The sequence below is a fragment of the Artemia franciscana genome, chromosome 7 (assembly GCF_032884065.1).
Source record: "Artemia franciscana chromosome 7, ASM3288406v1, whole genome shotgun sequence".
Classification (NCBI taxonomy): Eukaryota; Metazoa; Arthropoda; class Branchiopoda; order Anostraca; family Artemiidae; genus Artemia; species Artemia franciscana.
The window spans coordinates 22,122,696-22,149,432 of record NC_088869.1 but is presented as its reverse complement, the minus strand read 5'-3'; the positions used below and the strand labels follow the sequence as shown (position 1 = coordinate 22,149,432).

The following is a 26,737-nucleotide window of genomic DNA, read 5'->3' as shown; positions in this document are numbered from 1 at the left end:
CAATTAGGACATTTTGCTATAAAAAGTATTCTTTTAGGCTTTGTCCCCCTAACCGACGTAATGAGGTACTGGCCCTCCTTAATAGCAGCGGAGGCAAAATTATACATCACTGTACATAATTTCATCTAAGATCAAGTAAATCAACTTAGTTAAATCAAGCTCTATAGAAGTGTATATACTAACCGTCATTTTAGGACAACATGATTCTCCAAGGAACAAAATTGCGACCGTGCGGCATTGCTGCTGCTAAAGCTGAGAAGCTCAATATATAGTTTTTAAGAATTTACATCGATAGGCTAACTCATAATTTTTCTCTTTGGGTTAAAATTATAGTTAGGTGCCACAAAAGGGCACCTAACTGTAGCACAATCTTTTTGGTGAATTGAAAATGACAATCGAACTTTTAATTTCCGTTCAAATGAACCGTTATCCGATTTTCTAGGACTATTGTTTCGATACGATAACCCCTTGGGAACAAATTAATAAAGGCGTATCTCTGATCTTCCTTCTCGAAAAAAAGCAAAAATCCTCATTTTAAGAGAATGGTGCTTGAAACTTCTACAATAGGGTTCTCTGATGTGCTGAATTTGACGTTGCGATTATCATCAAGAGCTGTTGCCTCTGTATGGGGTTTTCCTCCTTTTATAGAAAATACGACAAATTTTCTCTGACTCGTAGCTTTTGATGGGCGAACTTTATACTTGGAATCACTATAAGAAACAGATTTTTTATGTACATACTGCTTTCAAAATTTCTTTTTTGGAGTTTCGGTTACTATTAACCACCGTTATCACTCCTTACTCACCGTTTTTCGCCATGAACTGTCTGATTGAGCAATCTTACGCGGTGCTTGGACCGTATATTATCACTTATTAGGATTTCGCTTTAGAGAATTTTTTGCAATTCTTTTCCTTTTAGAATAGCATTATTCAAATGTTTGTTTTCAAAGGAATTGAATTTCAGTGTTTTGTGAGCCATTACAGTGATGATCATTCATGGGCCATTATGCATGCATAAATAGATCATTATGCATGCCAGTGCTTGCAAGCAAAACCAGTTAGGTCAATTTCATCCCAAAATCGTCTTAGAGAACAAATCAGTTGACTGATTTATATTAGTGTTTAACAGATACGCGAGACACATACGGCTTGGGAACAAATCAAGGCGAACGTTCACAGCCACAAAATAAGGTTTTTTTTTATCTTCGAGCAAATGATATCTTCCCTGGGGCAACAAGTGTCCTTAGAAAGAATTTTTTCCGACCTTGAACAAATACAATACTTTACTTGCTTCACTGCTTATTTTAGGAAAACTCAAATATATACTGCGTATTTTGGTTCTTTTCTCGATAGCAAATTTAAAATGGAAAAAGACTTGAAACAAAAATTACCTGGTAAATTATTTTTATGACAAACTTCTAACTCAACACCTTGTAATATAACAAACAAATACTTATTAGCTTTGCTGTACATGGGCAAATAAGGCCATTTTTTTTATAGCCATCACCAATAATATCAAATGTTAAACATAGAAACCAGCAGCACATACACAAATGTGCAATCAATATAAGAAATGCCACTTTTTTTCAATAAAACCACTTTATCTAGTCTGGCATTGTACAAAAAAAAATATAAATTAAACAAATAAATAAAATAATTACACTTTTAAATTAGTACTGGCAGATAGTCCCGAACTACAACAAGGAGCTACTACTATTAGCCAACAATTAATTGCTCTGTAGTCCATATCAGTAATAATAATTTTGAAACTTATTCTTCTGTAATAAATACAATTGCCAATTTATGAACTAGGCCAGAAAGTCGAGGGCTGAGCATGAATATGCCTCTTTGCATGTCTTTTGCTCATTTGTTTTAGTTTCCATGTCTTCCAGGTCTTTTATGATGGATTCGAGGCTATCAGGAACTGGGAAGAACCTGGAAAAAGGGAACTATCATTTTATAGAAGTGGAGAGCTCTGCTATGTCTCTTTAGGATTGTTACAATTGAAAATGAGTTACGCTTGGAGAAAAAAGTATTTTAGTAAAGTTTTGATGGATGGTTTTATATATATTTCTAGCTTTTTTTGTATGTGTGCATATGGCCACCGGCTTATAAATAGACGTGCATATATATGTATAAGGGTCAACAAGAAGGCAGTATTCACCGGGCTAAGGTCTTAGAAGGATTAAGCACATTGTCTAGTTGTATGTCCTTCTATATTTTTCATGCATCAGTTTTGAAAGTTATAAAACATACAATTTTCTTTACTAAAAGAATTTTTTCCTGTTTAATCTAAATGCTTAAGCAAAAACGCTTATAAAACAGAAGTTTCTTAGGTCAAAGATCAAAAAATTTTCAATGATGGCAAAAAAGAAGCAATAGATCAATAATAACGTTCCCAGATTCTGAAATTCGAAAAGCCATGTAAATTTGAAGAAAAACAATACGCAATATTGGTGCCCTAAGGTGATTATCCCTACAGTAAAAAAAAATGCTTTGGTAAAGAGCCTTGAAACTGGCCATCCCTGATTCTACTAATAAGCAAAGACAGCTGACAGCTACCATGAGATAATTTCCACGCTTCTGCTTCCTTCCTATTCATTTTGTCCAAAGGCTGTACCACTTCTTCCAAAGGCCCAGTCCCTTTGTAACAAGTACTTTTTATCCCTTTAGTTTTTGGAAGATTACACGAGGAAAAGAACAGTTTAAATTGGGGTTCGGTGTATTCCTCCCTGAAAATTCCCCTTTTGGAAAATCTCTCAACAGAAACCCCCCCCCCCTGCTTGTTTCCCCTTGAAATTTTCTCCCATATGTAAAATTGAACAGCCAAAGGAAATTCAAAGCAAATAAAAAGGGATAAAGAAAAGAAGGGACTAAACAAGTTCTACCTGTATTCCAAAATACATGTAGAATGTATGCTGTCAAAAATCAAACAGCTCGTGGCAACTAACTATAAGTAAGAAGTAGCTCAAACCAATAATAACCAAAATTCTACAACAGGATAACAATTAATAAATCAAAAAAGTCAATTTTTTATGCTGATTCAGAATATATAAAGTTTTTAAGTTTAATATCACCCATCAAAAGCTACAACCCTGAGAAAATTTTCCTAATGTTTAAAAAAGGGGTAAAACACCCCTCAAAATTCAGGCGATCTTAATAAAATTACACGATCAGATTCAGCATATCAGAAAACGCTACTATAGAGGCTCCCAGCTACTATCTAAGAAAATGTAGAATTTTGTACTTTTTTTCTTTCCCTGGAAGATCCCGGATACATTTATTTGTTTTTTATATCTTTTTTTCCAAGGATAACGACATCAAACCAATAGTCCTAGATGATCAGGAGAGGGGTCATTTCTAGCCCCTTTTCTGCCAATTTGGGGCACCAAACATGGAGTACCAAGTTGTTATCAGTTATAAATTCTGATATAGTCAATTGATTTAGAACTATTAAAAACCTACATACGAAGCTTCTTGGTTGCGGAAGAAGTATCGTCGCATGGTTGTGCTTTCGTTCCTAAAAAGTAACGCAGTCCATACAAGTGAAAGTAATTCAGAATGGAAAAGCCCCGATATATGTCTAGTGCACGATATCCGACAGTTTTTTTCTGAATAAGGCTTGTTGACTTTTTAAAAACTTTCTTTGCTTAAATTTTTTCTTGTTTATTTTGAATAAGGAGTTCTGTCAGTTTTCTTGATTCTGACTTAGGGTTCGGCTCCTTTTTATTCAAATTAAATTGGAAGCAATAATCCTGCCCACAATGTTTCTAGCCAGCCGGATAACAAAATTCATGCGAGAAAATAGTGGCGCGAACCCCACCAATCTACTGGCTCATTTTTTTTTCTTTTTTTTAGAAGGGATATGGGCTGAAGGAGATGTACGACTGTAAATATTAATTAAGACCAGACTCAGACGATGAAGAAAAACAAATAAAGTAAATTTTATAGTAATATAACCCGAACCAATCAATAAAAATGACAAGCCAGTCTGTGAAATAAATTGCCCCATCCTCTCACCCAAGCTTTTTGGCTAGAGCCACCTCTGGTCGGTACCAGACGAAATCCACTGAAAGTGATTGCTCGTACTACTGCGTACTTCCATCATATGATAACTCTCCTGCGGTCGCTACTAATTTAATATTTTCAAACTATTAGCTTAAACCTTATTACTACACTGCTATGATAGATCAATCCTCTGCCTCCCAAAAAACGCAAAAAAGTTAAAAAGATAAAAATGTAAAACTAGATACTGTAAGATATTGCACACCATACATTCTGTAAAATACTCCAAAGTTCCACCTTTTCTTCATTGTTTTTGTTTCTCATACGTGCTTTTTGGCCGCTCGATTTTCCATGTGGAAGAATTTTTCGCGGAAGGAATATCCCGGGGAGGAAAACGCCTAGCGCCGTTTAGATTATTAACGCGAAACCAGGAGCTATTAACTTTTGGAGATCTATAATCCATGGAATCGTGCAACGCAATCTTGTACTTCCTCTAGAATAAAAAATTACAAAGAATGAACAAGTTCTTTCACTAAAATTACCCTCAGAAATTCTCTCTGAAATTCTAAAAAGCGTATGCGCCGCGCAGGCAGGAACCTTTACAACAGACAATTAGGCAAGAATACAATCTGCCAGAAACAGGGTATAACAATAGCTCATTAAGAGTTGTTTCTGTCATGCCAATTGTTATTAACATTTCTTTCTGCTAGCTCGAAAAGATATTTATTACTAAAAATTATTGAAACTTATTATATGGGTGAATACTTTTTAAGATAAAGGATCAAATATAAAAAAAAACCTTTAAAGAAGCATTCCAGCCCTCAAATTACACGAAAATACAAAAAAGAATTAAATTCAACATCGTTTAGCCATGTCTTTAAATGAAAATGTCTGAAATTGTAGTTTTTTTCTTCGTATTTCTGAGCTTCAAGCTCAAAATTCGTCGAAATTTATCAACAGAACAAAAATTATGGTTTCATCGTTATGATTAAAATAAAAAAAAAAAAAAAAACATGTTCTTTTTCAACACCAAGTAAGGACCAATATCAAAACTTAAAACGAACAGAAATCATCACTTATATGAGAGGGCTTGCTCCCTCCTCAATCCAGGCTTTCTAGGGCTTTCCGTTTAACCCTAGACAGTTGGCCGAAAAGGATAATCTTCGGCAATATGTCATCCTTCATCGCAGAACGTGTCCTAGCCATCTCACCTTTCTCTCGTTGTAGCCCTAGAAAGCGGGATTGAATCGTACTTTTCGTACAGCGCACTCGCCTACTGTTTGAAATATGATCAGGTGAAATACCTGACTATTCGGCAAATAAACTGAGGCGACCTACTATTTAAGACACCGGAAAGCATAAACTCATTTTTCCAAATATCCCTTCCCTTATCGTAGAGAAATCCTGGCACTGGCCCAAGCAACGCACCAAATAATCTTCTTTCGCTCTACAAAGCGGAGAAGTATATCTGTCTTCATTGGAACATCTTTCTTTAGAGTATCTTTTAATCTTGCTCTATTTGGCAGGCAATTAGCCCTGAGCTACATCCACAATGTCAAATATCTAGCTGGTAAATTCAGCTCAAGGTAGAACTACCCATAAACTACTTTGACATCTTTATAAAACTTTAACGTTTCTGATTTTTTTTATCTCCTCACTCCATTTTTGGATCATTTGATTCTCTAGTTCTATCTTAATCTCAGTCTTCCAATTTGTATTTATATCATTGTATTTATATCCCTTATCTTCATTCCAAACAAAAGAAAACCCTGTTTTGTCTAAAATGTATTTTTATTTATTGGCCATGATCTTTTTTTCCATGCGAGAGTAAATCTTCATAAGCTGCTTAAGCAACCTGTCACTCGGTAACTGGACGACTCTCAACTAAAATTTAATCATTGAGGCTAGTCTGTAATTTTTAAGTGGGTACATCAAACAGTTCGTGGTAACGAACTGTAGTAAGGAGCGACCCGGCTCAATAGTAAACGAAACTCTAAAAAACGGAATTTCAATGCTAAGAGATATATCAAAAGAATCAGATTTTTATGCTGATTTTAAATATATAAGTTTCATCAAATTTAGTCTTTGTCATCAGAAGTTACGAGCCTGAGAAAATTTGCCTTATTTTAGAAAATAGGGGTAACACCCCCTAAAAGTCATAGGATCTTAACGAAAATCACACCATCGGATTCAGCGTATCAGAGAACCCTACTGTAGAAGTTTCAAGCTCCTATCTACAAAAATGTGGAATTTCGTATTTTTTGCCAGAAGACAAATCACGGGTGCGTGTTTATTTGTTTTTTTGTTTTTTTTGTTTTTTTTTCCCAGGGGTCATCGTATCGACCAAGTGGTCCTAGAATGTCGCAAGAGGGCTCATTCTAACGGAAATGAAAAGCTCTAGTGCCCTTTTTAAGTGACCAAAAAAATTGGAGGGCACTTAGGCCCCCTCCCACGCTCATTTTTTTACGAAAGTCAACGGATCAAAATTTTGAGATAGCCATTTTGTTCTTCATAGTCTAAAACCATAATAACTATGTCTTTGGTGATGACGTACCCCCCACAGTCCCTGGGAGAGGGGCTGCAAGTTACAAACTTTGGCCAATGTTTACATACAGTAATGGTTACTGGGAAGTGTACCGACGTTATCAGGGGGATTTTTTTGGTTTGGGTGTGGGGTTCAGGGGAGGGGGCTATATGGGAGGATCTTTTCTTGGAGGAATATTTCATGGGGGAAGAGAAATTCAATCAAAAGGGCGCAGGACTTTCTAGCATTACTATAAAAATACAAACAATGAAAATATAAACATGAAAAAGTTTTTTCAATTGAAAGTAACGAGAAGCATCAAAACTTAAAACGAACAGAGATTATTACGCATATGAGGGGTTCTAAAAATACTTTAGCATAAAGAGCGAGGTATTTAGGAGGAGATAAATACTTCACTCTTTATGCTAAAAATTTTTAAAGTAATTTCAACTATTTATTCTACGGCCTTTCTGATTCAGGGGTCATTCTTAAAGAATTGGGACAAAACAAGATTTAGTGTGAAGAGCGAGGTATTAACGAAGGGACCAACCCCCTCATATATATAATCAAAAATATAAGAATATAAAAGTTTGTTACGTAAGTTAATTCTTAAGTGGCGTATTTTTTTTTACTAACAAAAACGTTCGTTAAAAATTAAAAGATCTAGTTGCCTTTTTAAGTAACCGAAAAATTGGAGGACAACTAGGCCTCCTTCCCCACCCCTTATTTCTCAAAATCGTCTGATCAAAACTAAGAGAAAGCCATTTAGCCAAAAAAAGAATTAATATGCAAATTTCATTTTAATAATTTATGTACGGAGAGCCAAAATCAGACATGCATTAATTCAAAAACTTTCAGAAATTAATTAAAAAAAACAAGTTTTTTGAAATGAAAGTAAGGAGCGACATTAAAACTTAAAACGAACAGAAATTACTCCTTATATGAAAGGGGTTTTTCCTCCTCGATGCCCCGCTCCTTGCGCTAAAGTTTGATTCTTTCTCGCAACTCTACTTTTTAAAACAATAAAAAATTTTAGCGCAAGGAGCGGGGCGTCGAGGAGGAAAAACCCCTTTCATATAAGGAGTAATTTCTGTTCGTTTTAAGTTTTAATGTCGCTCCTTACTTTCATTTCAAAAAACTTGTTTTTTTTATTTAATACCTAAAAAGAACTGTTTTCTGACTTGAAACTGTCCAAATACTTTACCCCCCCCCCATATGTGCAAATGTATATCCCAAGTTATATATTTCTCATGTATTCTGTCACTTGTCTTTGTCTTGTCTCGTGCTAAGCTGAAAAACTACGAAGAAACCGGATTGCCCTCGAGTTTTACGCAGCATAAATTTGAGTGAGTGGCGCATAGTACCTAAGTACCAAAATTCCTTCCCTCTACGGAAATTTAAAATTTAAACTCAAATAAAATTCTCAAATTTGGAAAGCCTTGTTTTACACGGAGGGGTATTTTCCGGGGGTGGGTATTTCCGCGTTGGTACTTTCCACGGGGGGTATTTTCCGAGGGGAATATTTTTTTTGGGGGGGTACTTTCCGGAATGGGATATTTTCCATGGGGGAGGGTATTTTCAATGGAGGGAGGGAAAGTAATCACCGAGGGGAGCCTATAACCTTACAAACCATATTTGACCACTGTCATCAGTGTAGCTTCCAATATTCTAATTTTGGTTTACAGACCTATCTTCCTATTCTTCCAAAATTTTTTCAACTGAGAAAAAACACCCTGTTAACGTCCAGTAATCTTAACGGTTACACCACGCTGAGTGCCAAGTATTGAGGAGAAACCTGTGTATCTTTGTTTGCGTGATGTAGATATCTAAATCCCCCCAAAAAGTTTACTGTTAGAGTCAGTTTTTAGGTCTCTATTAAAGTCCATCATATTAAAATAGAAAAAGGGACTTTTTCTTCACTTTGAAAAGCAAATTTTGGCTATGTGTGCAATATAGGTGAGGAGGTGCGAAAAATCGCCTTATTTGGAAAATTGAGGTATTTAAATATTGAAGCATTGTGATGAAATGCTAAACTTTAGCACAAAGAAGGCTGTTTTGATGAAAAGCATAGCCTCCTTAGATTTAAAGGGGAAAAAACCTATTTATAAACCAAATACACCTTAATGACTATCTATTCCTGGAGTATTGCAATACAAAAGTCTAAGTTTGGTATAAAGAGAGTCTTTAGGAGGTTGAGCCCCCCCCCCCCTCGCCCTTCCTATCAATATTAACTCTGAGGGCCTTGGGTGTACGCTTCCTTCAGATCTTCACTCTTCACGCTAAAACTTCTTTTTTTATTTCAATTAAATAAAAAAAAACAAGTTTTTTTAACTGAAAGTAAGGAGCGACATTAAAACTTAAAACGAACAGAAATTTCTTCGTATATGAAAGAGGCTGCTTCCTCATCAACGCCCCGCTCTTACGCTTAAGTTTGACTCTTTCTCTCAATTCTTCTTTTTAAAACAGTAAAAAACTTTAGCGTAAAGAGCGGGGCGTTGATGAGGAAGCAGCCTCTTTCATATACGAATTAATTTCTGTTCGTTTTAAGTTTTAATGTCCCTCCTTACTTTCAGTTAAAAAAACTTGATTTTTTATTTAATTTCCGAACGTTTTTGAATCAATGCGTGTTTTGATTTTGGCTCTCCGCAGAGGAATAATTAAAACGAAATTTGCATATTTAAATTTTGCTAAATGGCTTTCTCATAATTTTGATCGAATGATTTTGAGAAAAAAAGAGCGGGGGAGGAAGCCTAGTTGCCCTCCAATTTTTTGGTTAATTAAAAAGGCAACTAGAACTTTACGTAATTAGAATACGTTATTAGAGACTTTTTAATTAGAACTTTACCTAATTAGATCGTAGAAGATTTACGTAACTTATAAATTAGCTTACGTAAAGAACTTTTGTATTCTCATGTTTTTATTACATATATGAGGGGGTTCGCCCCCTCGTCAGTACCTCGCTCTTTACACTAAAGCTTAAATTTTGTCCCAGTTCATTAAGAATGACCCCTGAATCACAAAAGCCGTAGAATAAATAGTTGAAATTACTAAAAATACTTTAGCGTAAAGAGCGAGGTATTTGGAGGAGATGAGCCCCTCATATGGGTAATATCTGTTTGTTTTAAGTTTTAATGCTGTTTCTTACTTCCAGCGGAAAAAACTTTTTCATATTTATTTTTTCATTGTTATTTTAAATAATGCTAGTAAATCCTGCGCTCCCTTCATGGACATTTTCTTCCCCCATGACAAATTCTCGATGGAATGTTCCCCCAGCATATCCCCCTCTTCTCAACCCCTCCCCCCAAACCAAAAAAAAATCTCCTGAAAACGCCTGTACACTTCCCAATAACCATTACTATATGTAAGCACTGGTCAAAGTTTGTAACTTGTTGCCCCTCCCACGGGGACTGTAGGGGAGCAAGTCGTCCCCAAAGACATAGTTATAAGGTTTTTCGAACACTCTGAATAAAATGGCTATCTCATAATTTTGATCCGTTGACTTTGGGAAAATAATTAGCGTGGGAGGGGGCCTAGGTGCCCTCCAATTTTTTTGGTCACTTAAAAAGGACACTAGAACTTTTCATTTTCGTTAGAATGAGCCCTCTTGCAACATTCTAGGACAACTGGGTTGATACGATCACCCCTGGGGAAAAAAAAACAAACAAACAAACAAACAAATAAACACGCATCCGTGATCTGCCTTCTAGCAAAAAATACAAAATTCCACATTTTTGTAGATAGGAGTTTGAAACTTCTACAGTAGGGTTCTCTGATACGCTGAATCTGATGGTGTGATTTTCGTTAAGATTCTATGACTTTTATGGGATGTTTCCCCCTATTTTCTAAAAAACCCAAATTTTCTCAGGCTCGTTACTTTTTATTGGTAAGACTAAACTTGATTAAAATTATATATTTAAAATCAGCATTAAAATGCGATTCTTTTGATGTAGCTATTGGTATCAAAATTCTATTTTTTAGAGTTTTGGTTGCTATTGAGCCGGGTTGCTCCTTACTACAGTTCGTTACCACGAACTGTTTGATACTTCAAGAATGATGGTCTAACACAGTAGTGACGCAATAACAAGCTGAAATGTTTATTTCACAGGGCTTTAAGTATGAAAGAGCTCATTTAATCGCAATGCTTTAAGCAATAAAATGATCATTAAAATACTATTAAAGAGAATCAGTAAGCAAAACACTTCCAGTTTCCAAGCTGATTATTTTTCTTGCAATTTACAGTGCTTTTGGGAACGTTCTTGCCAAAGTTCAGTGTACACAGCTGGAGTTTGATCATTTCTGTTCATTTAAATTTCAACGTCAATTCTCATTGTTTTAGGTATAAGGTCGCTATATACTTTCATCTGCGAAAAAAATATTTTTCAAGTTCGACTTCTATGTGTATTAAATAAAAAAAAACAAGTTTTTGTAACGGTAAGTAAGAAGCGACATTAAAACTTAAACGAACAGAAATTACTCCGTATATGAAAGGGACTTTTCCTCCTCAATGCCTCGCTCTTTACGCTAAGGTTTGACCCTTTCTCTTAACTCTACTTTTTAAAACAGTAAGAAACCTTAGCGCAAACAGCGGGCATTGAGGAGGAAAAGTCCCTTTCATATACGGAGTAATTTCTGTTCGTTTTAAGTTTTAATGTCGCTCCTTACTTACCGTTACAAAAACTTGTTTGTTTTTTTTTTATTTTATTTCTGGACGTTTTTGAGTTAATGCATGTTTTGATCTTGGCTCTCCGTACAAAAATAATTAAAACGAAATTTGCATATTAATTAATTGCAATTAATCGGAAGATTTTGAGGAAAAAGACGCGAAGTAGGAGGCCTAGTTGCCCTCCAAGTTTTTGATTACTTAAAAAAGCAACTAGAACTTTTAATTTTTTACAAACGTTTTCATTGGTAAAAAATATACATAACTTAAAAATTAACTTACGTAACGAACTTCTATATTCGTATGTTTTTATTGCGTATATGAGGGGGTTCAACCCTCTTCGATACCTCGCCCTTTACACTAAAGCTTAGATTGTGTCCCAATTCCTTAAGAATGACCTCTGAATCACAAAGGCCGTAGAATAAATAGTTGAAATTACTAAAAATACTTTAGCAGAAAGAGTGAGGTATAACGAGGAGGTAAACCCCTCATATGTGTAATAATTTTTGTTCGTTTTAAGTTTTAACCCTGCTCCTTACTTTCAGTAGAAAAATTTTTGTTCGATTTAAGTTTTAATGCTGCTCCTTACTTTTAGTAGAAAAATCCTGCGCCCCCTTCATTGAAATTTTCTTTTACCATGAGAAGTCTCTCCATGGAAATATCCTCCCACGTAACCCCTCCCCTCAACTCTCCCCCCTAAACCAAAAAAATACCCCTGAAAATGTCTGTACACTTCCCAGTAACCATTACTATATGTAAACACAGGTCAAAGTTTTCAACTTGCAGCCCCTCCCACGGGGACTGCGGGGGAGTAAGTCGTCCCTAAGGACAGAGTTATTAGGTTTTCCGACTATGGTGAATAAAATTGCTATCTCAGAATTTTGATCTGGTGACTTTGGGGAAAACATGAGCGTGGGAGGGGTCCTAGGTGACCTCCGATTTTCCTGTCACTTAAAAAGGGCACTAGAACTTTTAATTTCCGTTAGAATGAGCCGTCTCGCAAGATTCTAGGACCACTCAGTCGATATGATCACCCCTGGGAAAAAAAAAATAAAAAAAACAAACAAGAAAACAAATAAACACGCATCCGTGATCTGTCTTCTGGCAAAAAATGCGAAATTCCACTTTTTTGTAGATAGGAGCTTGAAACTTCTACAATAAGGATCTCTGATACGTTGAATCTGATGGTGTGATTTTCGTTAAGATTGTATGACTTTTAGGGGGTGTTTCCCCCTATTTTCTAAAATGAGGCAAATTTTCTCAGGCTCGTAACTTTTGATGAGTATATCTGATCTTGATGAAACTTATATATTTAAAATCAGCATTAAAATGCGATTCGTTTGATATAACTATTGGTATCAAAATTCTATTTTTTAGAGTTTCGGTCACTATTGAGCCGGGTCGCTCCTTACTACAATTCGTTACCACGAACTGTTTGACACGCGCAAAGCTATATGAGACATTATAGCAAGAAGCAATTCGACTTGTGTCAGCTTGATGTAAGTTCAATTGTCCTCTTTATATAGGATATTCTTAAGGAAAATGGAAAAGTTATATATACAGGGATGAATTAACGCCTAAGCCTAAATAATTGTAAATGCAGTTAAATTTATCAAAGCATTGATATATGCAAGTAAATAGACCAATATCTAAAACATTGGACATGGGGACGTCTCTGCTTATTGTTATCAGCAGATATTGAATAGGAGCCCAAAATTTGGAGCCCTCTTTTATTGGGTTTTCTTACTCCTAAGTTCCATACACATTGCACCAGTTTAATTTGTAGAGACTTGAAGTGACAAATCTAGTGTGCAAAATTATCAGTTGAATTATCTTGTCTTGTAGAGTTATCAATTCAATTACAAAATAAACTACCTGTTGACATAAAATTGTCAATTGAATTTTCTGGTATTACAGACCTATCAATTCAACTACAAAGTAAATTGCTTAGTGGCAGAAAAATATCAAATGAATTATTTGGTGTTATGAACTTATCAAGCCAATTAATACGTAAATTGCCTGGTAATACGAAAGCTTTTAAGTTAGCAAAGCCGTGTTCGAATGCTGCACTTCTTCAGCAGTTCAAACTCTACAAGAATGTTTTTAACTCTTTGTACTGGAAGGCCAAATTCCTTTATTATTCTATGATTTTCTCAGATTGTGGGAAGGATATTCGTAAATTTTGGCAAGTGATTAATTCCGTCCTTAAACGTTCTTCTCCAGCTCCCTCTATCCCTCCGAGTCTTGTGGTTATTGATGCTCTTGTTGAGGGTATTCCAACTGTTCTGGAAGCACTTGCATCATTTTTTTGCTAATGTTGGGAAAACTACTGCTTCTTCAGTCAGGTCTTCGCTGTCACAACCAGATTACAGATCTTATCTTGGTCCGCCTTATCTAAAGTCGATGGTGTTGTATCCTACTTCTGAGGTTGAAGTAGCCAGGATTGTAAATAGCTTGAAAAGTTCTTCCGCGTTTGGCCCTGACTGTATTCTAACTATGGTAGTTAAGTTCATTGTTCCTTAAATTATTTCTCCATTGACGAAGCTTATAAATCTTTCTTTTGAAAATGGTATTCTCCCCAGTTCTCTTAACGAGCTAAAGTAATTGTTTTACATAAAGGTGGACCTCGAAACGATCCAGCCAATTATCGACCTATATCCTTGCTGTCTCTTTTTAGCAAAATTTTTGAAAAGACCATGCTTTCCCGACTACTAGCTTTTCTAGAGGCTAAAAGTTTTTTTCATGATTTTCAATTTGGCTTCCGAGCTAAACATTCTACGGAACATGCATGTGTAACGCTTTTAAATTTTCTCCACACTACGCTTGACTCTGGTTTGATCCCTGCTGCTATATTCTTGGATGTCTGTAAGGCTTTTGACTCCTTAACTCATGGGATTCTTCTATATAAGCTATCACACATTGGTGTAAGAAGAAAGGCTCATTCTTGGTTTGATCCCTATTTGTTATCCTTAGTTTGCAGAAATCCTTAGTTTGCTGTTGCCATATGTCATGAATCTTTCAGTGCAAAAAAATCCTTCACTTTCGCAGGATGAGGACGCTCTCGTTGCCTTCGCTGATGACAATACTAATTGTACTGCAGTTGGAACTGAATCTGATATGCTTCCTAAAGTAGTGAACCTCTTCGAGAGAGTCGTTCTCTGGTTTGATGCTATTTGCCTTGCCCTAAATGTTGCTAAGTCAGGTTTTTTAATTTTTTCCAATATTTCTCTGGTGTGCCCACAGTTAACTGACATCCACCTTTCTAGGGGCTCTCTCATTAGACATGAGGATCGATATATCCGATTCTTTGGTATTATCCTTGATGAGAACCTTTCGTTCAAGCGTCATATTGGACTAATTAATATGAAGATCTCAAGGAGTCTTGGAATTTTGAGGAAACTAAAACAATTTTTTCCTGGATCAGTTTAAAAAATTCTGTTCCATTGCTTAGTTCAGTCCTTAGTCTCTTACTGTTCTACTGTATGGATGTCAACTTTTTCTTCTTTTCTAAAACCACTATCTAAGTCGCATGATAAAGCAAGAAGGCTTATACAGGAAACCAATTGTTCTACAACTAACCTAACTAGCCCTTTACTTGATTTGCGGTCACTCTACATTCTTTCTTGCGAGTCATTCACTTTTCATCAACTTCATGGTGATGTTCCCTCAGCCCTACAAACTCCTCCTTCTTTCGTCACTTATAGGTCTATGCATCACCTTCGCAATTCAAGGAATATTAATGTTTTGTTTACTTCATCGATGAGATCTAACTTTAATCCATTAACTGCTTGTCATAAAGTTTGGAACAGCCTATCTGATTCAGCTTGAGAATGTCACTCGTTTGGTAGTTTCAAAAGAATTTTGAAAAATTTTTTAATGTCCTGATATTTAAATTTGTTTAATGTCCTCCCGACTGGCCACTTCCAATACCCAAAATTTAGGTACCTCCTCCCTTCTCTCTCTTTTTTTCAGTTTATATATTCCACTTGCTTTGATTGTTTTGGTATGTTTTTCTCTTTTTTTCTCTTTTTTTTATTCTCTTTTTTTACTATATTCACTTATTAATTGATTTCAGTACATAAGCAGATATGCCACTATTTTGCTTTTGTTGTTTTTTGTTTCTTTTCTTTTTTCTATATTCATTTTTTTTCCACTTCCTTTACTAATAATTTTGCGAAGTAACCATATATGTCATTGTTTTGTTTTTGTTGCTTTTTTTCTATATTAATTGATGTAATGTTTAGTCTCCCACCATGACAAGCCAAAGAGCCTTTGTGGGGTCTAAAGCTTTGTAATTTTTCTTTATTTTCTCTTAATAGACATATTGATTGATTGATTGATTGATTGAATGATTATCGAGAAAATTATCTAGTTCTTCAAAATTATCAAGAGAATAATCTTGTGTTGCAGAGTCATCAATTCAAATACAAAGTAAATTATATGGTGGTACAAAATTGTTAATTCAATTTTATGGTGTTGCGGAGTTATCAATTCAATTTCAAAGTAAATTACCTGGTGTCACAAAATTATCAATTACATTATCTGGTGTTGCAGAGTTATCAATTCAATTACAAAGTAAATTACCTGGTGGTATAGAATTATCAACTGAATTATTTGGCGTTGCAGAGTATCCAATTCGATTACGAAGGAAATTACCTGGTGGCACACAATTATCAATTGGATCATATGGTGTAGCAAGGTTGTCAATTTAATTACAAAATAAATTACCAGGATGCCCAAAATTGTCGATTGAATTATCTGGTGTTGCAGAGTTATCAATTCAATTTCAAAGTAAATTACCTGGTGTCACAAATTATCAATTACATTATCTGGTGTTGCAGAGTTATCAATTCAATTACAAAGTCAATTACCTGGTGTCACAAAATTATCAATTACATTATCTGGTGTTGCAGAGTTATCAATTCAATTACAAAGTAAATTACCTGGTGTCACAAAATTATCAATTACATTATCTGGTGTTGCAGAGTTATCAATTCAATTTGATAATAGAATTATCAACTGAATTATCTGGTGTTGCAGAGTGTCCAATTCGATTACGAAGCAAATTACCTGGTGGCACACAATTATCAATTGGATCATATGGTGTAGCAAGGTTGTCAGTTCAATTACAAAATAAATTACCAGGATGCCCAAAATTTTCAATTGAATTATCTGGTGTTGCAGAGTTATCAATTCAATTTCAAAGTAAATTACCTGATAGTACAAAATTATCAATCGAATCACCTGGTGTTGCAGACTTATAAATTCAGTTACAAAGTAAACTACCTGGTGTCAGAAAATTATCAATTGAATTATCTGGTGTTACAGAGTTATCAATTCAATTACAAAGTAAATTAGTTGGTGGCACAAAATTATCAATTGAAATATCTGGTGTTGATGTGGCACAAAATTATCAATTGAATTATTTGGTGTTTCAGAGTTATTAATTTGATTACAAAGTAAGTTATCAGGTGGCACAAAATAATTAATTGAGTCATCTGGTGTTGCAGGGTTATCAATTCAACTACGAAGTAAATTATCTTGTGGCAAAAATTATCAATCGAAATATCTGGTATTGCAGAGTTTCAATTCAATTACAAAGTAAATTACCTGGTGACACAAAATTATCAAGTGAATCATCTAATGTTGTAAAATTGGCATGTGAATAATCTGGTCTGCCAAATGATAAATTCCCCCATATTTCGCAAGAAGTTATTGCATTTAAAAACTTTGAACACAGACCCTTTAAGCCTAGCCCATGCTGCAACTTATGCTAAGTCTGTTATGTAATATGTCCTTTTAAGCGATAACAAAAGATGTCAAAGAAAAATTTTCTCGTTGAATTTAAAAAGGGCTAATCAAACAAGTCCCTTCTTCGGAAAAGCGAACAAAAAAAAAAAAAACTAGAAGGGATCTACTGGAATCTTGAGCATTTAAACACCAAAGCAAGTGTTTTCTAACTGAAAGTAAAGAGCACCATTAAAACTTGAAACGAACAGAGCTTATTTTAAAGATGAAGATGCCTGCCCCGCTTCAGATCCCTAGCTCTTTACGCTGAGGTAAAAAAGGTTTTATTGGTTGAAGAGATTCTGAAGATTCTGAGTAGGTGAAAAAAGCCTGAAGAATAGAGTTCGGCCTGAATAAAAACTTGTTCAGTTGATCCTTTGTGTTTAAAAAAAAGTTGGTGGAGGTTTTTGGAACACGAAATAATAAACTGCCGGATCTTGAAATTCTGCTAGTTTTTGTTTCGAGTTATCAATTGTCTTTTTTTATTACTAATTTTTACCTGCGTTATGTCTATGATTAAAGGTAAAACTTGAGGCAATTCTTTAGTACCCGGTCAGGCTTCTGTGGATCTAAAGTTGGAACAGCAGCATGCTAATTGTGATACCGAAAAATTTACAGGCATTTAAAACCTGGAATTTTGATGATGATAATTTTGATTCCCTGAAAAAACAATTTAGTATTGCATATGGGTACCAATGAGATAATTAGTCACTGAAACCTTTACACAGGGAATACAGAGCTCAATCCAATATATGCATGAAAACAGCGGAAAAATCTCCGTTACTACTCCCCCCCCTCCCAAGAACCATAGAGTCTTAATAATTAAACGTCTTCAAAGACAGAAAACCTCAGTGGCTTTCTACCTTATATCCAGGCCATATAATCTTATAATCTGCTGTATTCGTTATCATAGGGTACCAAACTTTGCAAGTTGCTGCCCAAAGTTTAGATACATACAGTATCAAAAGCCCGATTGTTTTTTATTTCAGTGCTACCTGACTTGAAACGCGAATTCAGCCTTGTTTATAGTTTGTGACGATTAATGATTTGTATGATTAAAGTGTGATCTTATCCTATATAAAACAAGAGCTAAGAGCTCATATGGCACTTGTGACGAGGCGAGAAGAGCTAAGAGCCAAGAGATCATATGGTATGAGCTCTAACAAAATTCTATGAATCAATAGATTGATTTAAAAAGGAAAATCAGAGGCTTAATGCCAGTCAGGATTTAAAATAAGAGTTCTGAGTCACGATGTCCTTCTAAATATCAAAATTCATTAAGATCCGATCACCCACTCGTAAGTTATAAATATCTAATTTTTTCTAATTTTTCCTCTCCCTTTAGCCCCCCAGATGGTCGAATCTGGGAAAACGACATTATCAAGTCAAATTGTGCAGCTCCCTGACACGCCTACCAATTTTCATCGTCCTAGTACGTCCAGAAGCACCAAACTCACCAAATCACTGAACACCTCCCCCCAACTCCCCCAAAGAGAGCAAATCCAGTACGATTCTCTCAATCACGTGTCAAAGACATTTGTTTATTCTATCCGCCAAGCTTCATCCCGATTCCTCCGCTCCAAGTCTTTTTCCAAGGTTTCCTTCTCCAACTCCCCCCAATGTCAAAAGATCTGGTCGGGATTTGAAATAAGAGCTCTGAGACATGAATTCCTTCCTAAAAATCAAATCTCACTAAGATCCGATCATCTATTCGTAAGATAAAAATACCCTAATTTTCACGTTTTCCAAGAATTCTGGTTTCCCCATCCAACTCCCCCCAATGTCACAGGATCTAGTCGGAATTTAAAATTAGAACTTTAAAGCACAAGATCCTTCTAAATATCAAATTTCATTAAGATCTGGTCACCCTTTCGTAAGTTACAAATACCTCAATTTTCAAAATTACCCCCCCCCCCAAATTCCACCAAAGAGAGCAGATCCGGTCCGGTTATGTCAGTCACGTATCTTAGACAGGTTTCTATTCTTCCCATCCAGTTTCATCCTGATCTCACTGCTTTAAGTATTTTCTAAGATTTCCGGTCCCCCCCAACTGCCCCCCCCCCCAATTACGCTTGATCCGGTTGAGATATAAAATAAGAGATCTGAGTTACGAGGTCTTTCTAAATATGAAGTTTCATGAAGATCCGATCACTCCTTCGTAAGTTAAAAATATGTCATTATTTATTATTTTTCAGGATTAACCCCCCCCCCCCTGAATAGAGCGGATCCGTTCCGATTATGTAAATCACGTATGTAAGAATTCTGCTTATTTTCCCACCAAGTTTGATTCCGATCCCTCCAATCTAAGCGTTTTCCATGATTTTAGGTTCCCCCACACCAAACCTCCCCCAATGTCACCAGATCCGGTCAGGATTTAAAATAAGAGCTTCGAGACACGATATCCTTCTAAATTTCAAATTTCATTGAGATCCGATCACCCGTTCGTAAGTTAAAAATACCTCATTTTTCTAATTTTTCAGAAATAACCCCAAAGAGAGCGGATCCGTTCCGTTTATGTCAATCATGTATCTACGACTTGTGTTTATTTTTCCCACCAAGTTTCATCCCGATCCCTCCACTCTAAGTGTTTTCCAAGTTTTAAGTTTCCCCCTCCCAACTCCCCCCCCAATACCACCAGATCCGGTCGGGTTTAAAATAAGAGCTCTGAGCCACGATATCCTTCTAAACATCAAATTTCATTGAGATCCGATCACCCGTTCGTAAGTTAAAAATACCTCATTTTTTCTAATTTTTCAGAATTACCCCCCCCCAATACCCCAAAGAGAGCCGATCCGTTCCGTTTATGTCAATCATGTATCTGGGACTTGTGTTTATTTTTCCCATCAAGTTTCATCCCGATCCCTCCACTCTAAGTGTTTTCCAAGATTTTAGGTTTCCCCCTCCAACTCCCCCCAACGTCATCAGATCCGGTCGGGATTTAAAATAAGAGCTCTGAGTCACAATATCATTCCAAACATCAAATTTCATTAAGATCCCATCACCCGCTCATAAGTTAAAAATACTTCATTTTTTCTATTTTTTCTGAATTAAACGGTCCCGCACTCCCCCCCCCCAGATGGCCAAATCGGGAAACCAGATGGCCAAATCGGACCAAATCCGGTCCAGTCCCTGATACGCTTGCCAAATTTCATCATCCTAGCTTACCTGGAAGTGCCTAAAGTAGTAAAACCGGGACTGACAGACAGACCGACAGACCGAAAGACAGCCAGACCGACAGAATTTGTGATTGCTCTATGTCACTTGGTTAATACCAAGTGCCATAATTAATTTGTTTGCAGATATTTTCAATGTTAATCATTTTTTACACGGAAAAGGAGCATCTCATTTATATTTCCTTAAACGCTTTCATTTTTTCGTTCGGGACGGAGTCCAGTTGCCAAATTTTTTCTTAAATCTAATTACATTCAACGCTGGTATTTTAATTAAAGCTTCCTGGAAATTGATTAAACAAAATGCTGCCAATTTTCGAGACAGTTAGCTCGGTAATTCCATTTTCTCAGCTTCATCTATGCAAAATCAAATCTTGTGGAATCCTATGTTTGTCCTTTAAATTAGGTTGCATATTCATTTAGGCTTTTAGACCATGAAAAAATCTTCATTCGTCAATGAATTATTGACGGAAAAAGTAATATAAAGACATATTTTTTACATGATTGCTGTGTGAAATAAAATATCTATAACAAAACATCTCTAACAAAGTACCTATAATTCTTATGGTTAGGACGAATTGTTTTCCGTAAAGAGAACACAACTTGCATGAAACATTCTGTCAATTTTCGAGCTTTATTCTATTTACATGGTTTCCTCTAACTTTTTTTCGTTAGTTTGGCGGGTAAAATCTGCAGAAATTGAAAAACTCATTCACATCTCGGCTGTGATAATTAAAAGTGTGAAATACGCCATTTTTGTAATTTTTCAGGAGAGCCAAAAAACAGAAAAAAGTTTATCGGCTGTGGTCGCTCTGAAGGATGAGACGAATCGAAATAAATGGTATGTATTTAAACAACTTTTTATGTTCTTTTCAGTGCTACAAATTAAATTTAAATGTTCCTTGTGAATTCAGAACTGTTCTGTTTTATGACGTATATCTCCTTTTTCCTATAGACAAAATAATCCTTTTCTGTCGTAAGTATTCTGAGTGAATTGAAAATCGATCCATTTTTGGAGTTGATCTCCCTTTTCTTGACAAAAAAGAGACAAATCAAATAGTTTGAGGTAACAAACTGTAAGTAAGGAGTGACCCCAGTCATTAGCAACGAAACTAAAAAACGGAATTTTGATACCAATAGATACATCAAAATTGGATTTTAGCTAATTTCAAATATGCACATTTCATCAAATTTAACCTTATCCATCAAAAGCTACGAGGCTGATAATATTTGTCCCATTTTCGAAAAAGGGGGAAATACTCCCTAAAAGTCATAGAATCATAATGAAAATCACACCTAAAGATTAAGCATATCAGAGAACCCTACAATAGAAGTTTTAAGCTCTTATCTGCAAAAATGTGGAATTTTGTTTTTTTGTTTTTTTGCCAGAAGAAAGATGAAGTAGGCTAAGCGTGTTTGTTTGTTTTTTTGGTTTTCTTCCTAGGGGTGATCCTACCGACCCAGTGGTTGTAGAATATCACGAGCGACTCATTCAAACGGAAATTAAAAGTTTTATGGCCCTTTTTAAGTGACCAAAAATTGGAGGGCAACTAGGCCCCCTCTTACACTAATTTTTTCACAAAGTCACCAGATGAAAACTTTGAGATAGCTATTTTGTTCAACATAGTCGAAAAATCTAATAACTATGTCTTCAGGTGTAAAATGACTCCCCATAGCTCACGGTGGAGGGCTAAATTTTTTGAACTTTGCCCATTGTTTACATATAGTAATTGTTATTGGGAATTATACAGCCATTTTTCTTGGGGGGAGGAGTGCTTTGGGCGGATATCTGTGGGGAGAATTTTCGTTAGGAATGTAAATTTCTGGCGAGTGAATATTCCAGGGGAAATGTTATACTGGGCGGGGGTTCACAGAACAACTATACGAAATTGTTTTTCATTATCTTACGTTCTCTTTGCCATTTTTTTATGTCGAGATGTTCCGGGGAATTATCCAGGGGCCTTTTTCCGCGTGCTTTGTTTTCTGGAAATGATTTCCACGGAAGGGGGCATTTCTAGAGTGATCGAGAAATCGATTACAGATTAAATTCTCATTCAAATGAATGAATGCTAAGGAGAATTTACCAGGGTAAATCGTTCACAGGCAATTTTACAGAGGGGGGGGGGGAGATTCTCAGCGAGGATGGAACTTTCTGGAGGGTATTTGACAGGGCCGGGGTACACTTAATGTTGTATGAAATTTCCACGGAGGAACTTTCCGTGAAGGGAGGGATATATTTTATAGAGTGTGAGCCAGATTTACCGGCATTATTTGGAAAATGAACAGAAATTATGCCATATATGAAGGGTTGCCTACTCCTCAATGCCTTACTCCTTACGCTAGAGTTTGACTGTTTACTAAAATTGAAATAAGGGGGCCGTTTAATTAAAATAGGAAGCTTTTTTTAAAGTTCTAACAGCTTTAGCGTAAAGAGCAAAGTATTGAGGAGGGGGCTACACTTCATACCCTGAATAGATCTGCCAAAATTAATATGCAATTTTTTTATTTTTCACGTACGATGAGCCAAATTCGAACCTCCATTAGTTAAAAAAGGTTCAGAAATTGAATAACAAAAGACAAATTTCTTTAATTGAAAGTAGGGAGCGACGTTAAGACTTAAGAGGAACAGAAATTATGCCGTATATGAAAGGGGCTGTCCCCTCCTCAACTCCCCGCTCTTTACGCTAAAGTTTGACTCTTTATCAAAGCTCTACTTTTTAAAATAAGAAAATAATAATAACTGGGATTTAAAAAAAAATATTTTTTTTTATTTAATCCCAGCAGGAGAAATGGCATATGTCTCTTTTTTTTATCATCGTAACAGTACAAGGGATTTCTGGAATTGTAAAACAACAGAGAATTTACCTAAGACAGTAAAAATTTGTCTAAAGCTTAAAAAAATAACTTGGCTAGTTATGGAGGGAGGGAGATGCCTCGAAGGGTGCATTTTAGCGCCAAAACATGCCAACTCTCATTGAGCCTTAAGACAATTACAGAAATTAGTTCTAAGGGAGCGACGAGGGGAAGGTAAAGTTAAGTGTTGGTATGTAATCCCCACAGCCATATCCAGGACTTTCATTTGGTGGGCTATTTTTCGGGGGGCGCGAAAATCTTTCAAAAATGTATCAACAATGCGGAATTGATATTTAATCCCTCTTGATTTCTGTGAATATTTCTGCTCTGCCCTGTTTATATGAAAGTAAAGAGTAACATTAAACCCCAAAATGAGAAAAACTTATTCCGTATAGGAGGGGGCTGCCCCTTTATCATTCTCACCTCCGCCTCGTGGTCATAGAAACTTCGGAGAATGCTCATTCAATCAGAAATTAAGAGTTCTAGTCCTTTTTTTATAAGTCAAAAGTGATTGGAAACCAATCAACTGCAGGGGAGGATTTCCCGAGGGGTATTTTCCATAGGGGTATTTTCTGGGGGTATTTTCCTAAGGGGAGGGGTTATTTCCTGCGGTGGGATTTTTTGGTGAGGTATTTTCCTTAGGAAGGGGGGGGGGTCATCGCCAAGGGGGGAAAACACCTAGGCCCCTCGTCACGATGTTTTGAAAGTGACAACCGCATGATGTGTACCGGTTTTGATCCAGGGAATAATCCCTGGAAATTTCAGCTCAATTGGAGATACAAGATCAATCACATCCCACCCATTGTTCAACTATGCAACCAATCTGTCAATAATTGGCAAATTACATTATCAACGGCTCTTTCTTGAGGGACTGTGTAGGTCACGTAATTGCGAAGGCATATCTATTGGATCTTTTGACTATTGTGATGAGAATAACTTTATATTAACTCTCATCAGATTTGTATAGAGCTATGGGGAGCTGGGTATTAAAAGAGTACGGGAGTTGGTACAGGTGCCCTCAAATAAATTTACAATCACGAGAAGAGAACTAGATCTTTCAACTTTGAATCGTTGGACTCCCCTCCAAAGTTTATATGACCCGCTTTTTTATTCAATGTGGCTAAGAAAAGAAATAACCAGAAATATTGCAGGAAGGCACATGAAATATTACTAAGGCACCCCCGTGGCATTGCTTCCTACAAGAAAAACAAACAAATATCAAGAAAAATGTAGTTTCTTTGATATGAAGATGAAGACGTTCTTAGTAAAATTCACAATCCTTATGAATAAAGTTACAAAAGAGTTACGTATTCAATTCTGCTAAGCCATTATCGAGTAACACAGTTAAATATTTCATTGCTATTAGTATATATCTGTGGGAGGTGCTGCATCTATTACTTCCTTAGGGCTCCCTATAAATTGTTTGGATGTTTCATTGTAATGTACTCCTATCAAATATTTCATTTTTTCAGCTGCTTAAAACATTTGTTCTTCTTACCTAAAAAGGTTCTTTTTTTTAGGTCTTGTTACTTTCAAAAACACGCGATATGTCGAGAACTGTATTTTCCATAATAAACATTAATTACTTGCCAAGATACAGGCTTAGTACTTATAGCACTCACTTCATATTTAAGTATCTAGGTATCCTAGGACACATCCCGAATATAAGACGCTTATGACAAGGAAAAAAATTCTCGAGTTTTATTTCGGGTTCGGAAGAAACGCAGAAATGGAATTAAGCTTCTTGTTCTGGGAACTTCTTCTAATGAAAAGGGAAACGTGGTAAGAATCCTTCTGCTGAAAAGAATTCTATAGGATAGCATCGGAGTTTTTTCTTTTTTTCAAGAAATCCTATGATTGCTTACAAATTGACATATTCAGTTAATGTTAAGTATGTAAATGATAATTTACTTCTTATAGATTGTTCGCAAGAAAACTGGTCTATCTGTTTGTTTCTTCTACAAAGTTAAACAAGCACAAATCTCCATGATAGTATGGTGCTACAACCATTAATGGCGTACATGTCTGTACCCTGAACACACGATTGTCATTCTTACAAATATATTTACAAATATACCTTTCATATTACAGCCAATGTAATTTGTTTCAAAGGTCGATCTCCCAGGTTGTAAGCCATTGCTATTTTCCTATAGCAGTGAAATGCGTATTAACAACAGATACGAGCAGATTCTTTGATGAAAAAATTACTATGGCTTCATTGAAAACTTTAACATGAATAGTCCGGGCAAATTTGCATTTTATTTCTTTAGAGTTTGATAAAAAAAATTAATTAGTGGGCATACCTCTAATTTTTAAAAGCAGTAATAAAACTATTTTTACAAAACGTAGAGTATTGTAAAGTAGCCTCTGGATTTGCCATAAGATTCCAAAAATTTTTGGTCGTGAATTTTTTTTTATTATTATCAGTTTTCTTTAAAATTGGCCATTCAACATATACTTCCTTTACTATTTATAACGGTTGTACTAATCATACAGCTTTGATTTTTGTGTCGGTTTGTAGATCTCATACCGATCAATAATCCCAAAGATTCTTAAGTTTGTAGTTATAAGATATGATTTTTAGCAATAATTTTTAATATCCAAGGTTTCCATATTTTTCATTGGCTTACGTTGGCCATGTTAGCTTAAGGCAACGGTCTATAGATATTCTGGCACACCCTTCAAGGAGCAATTAAGCCAATGAGAAAGGAGGAAATCTCGGTTACGTTTTGGGAAATCTTGTTAGCTTTCAACTTGGGAGATTCGCGTTAAGTATATAGATGTTAACTTATTTCTTTTAGATTGTTCACCAGAAAACTGGTCTGTCTAATATTATTTTCCTACATAGTTATACAGGCACAAATCTCCATTATACTATCGTGCTACAACTATTTATGGCGTACATGTCTGCAGCCTGTACACACATTTGTCGTTCTTACAAATATCCTTATGTTTTCAATGGAGTATCCTTGCTTAACTATTCTCCCTATGTGCAGTTATGGCAACAGAAGTAGTATAGGGGTAATTCTACAGGCCTTACACCCTTATTTGTGCATTAGAGCTTGTCTATACTTATATGAACAACCTATTTTTGGTCAGTGAACTACTTAGAGAGAGATATCCGATGCTTACCTCATTCACATAATATTCCCGTCTGAACATGATTAACAAAAGAAAGTAAACCGCTTCATTTGGTTTCAAATTGGACTAATAGAATCTATGATGTAGTATTGAACTTTAAAAAATAGCATCTATAACATAAGAATGGTGTAACCGCTTGTATCACCATATTTATGGGAATGAGGGCTTGTCCCTCATTCAACTTATGGTCATCTCAACTTATGGTCATCTATGACCGAACTCCAAGGGCCCTAATGCCCACTCCCCCTTCTATTGCACACCTCCCCACTTTTTGTGCTTATATCTTTTAGTTTAATTTTCGAACTTGTTTTTTTTCCTTTTTTTCATTTCTTAAAATGAAATGAAATAAAAATCACTGGTGATATTTTTGAAATATGAAATTAAGATGACATAAATACGTTAGGCATGGTTTTACATACTAGAAAAATAGGGCTCGTAGTGACTTTTTTTTTACTTGGAATTTTTGGAAATTAGAAATTTTTTTTGGGGGGGGGGTGGTAAGCATAATAATGAAATTAGCAAAGTTGTATTTATTGTAAGCTATGATACGACACCCAAATGAGGGAAATCATAGAATAAAGCTTTTGAAGGGTATTTC

The 26,737-nt window shown here is 35.7% G+C and overlaps 1 protein-coding gene and 1 long non-coding RNA gene across 3 annotated transcripts in view; both read right to left on the bottom strand.

Moving 5' to 3' along the window:
- Positions 1 to 26,737, bottom strand: part of LOC136028998 (uncharacterized) — a 148,745-nt gene that overhangs the window by 41,330 nt on the left and 80,678 nt on the right. The gene's annotated exons all lie outside the window — the stretch shown is intronic.
- Positions 1,344 to 26,737, bottom strand: part of LOC136028613 (uncharacterized) — a 90,356-nt gene continuing 64,962 nt past the window's right edge. Inside the window, exon 3 of one of the 2 annotated variants that reach the window (XM_065706442.1) lies at positions 1,344 to 1,934. In XM_065706442.1, coding sequence (XP_065562514.1) covers positions 1,808 to 1,934 — 127 coding nt within the window. In that variant the 3' untranslated portion in view covers positions 1,344 to 1,807. The remainder of the gene's footprint in view (positions 1,935 to 26,737) is intronic. The other variant, XM_065706441.1, reaches the window with a different exon arrangement.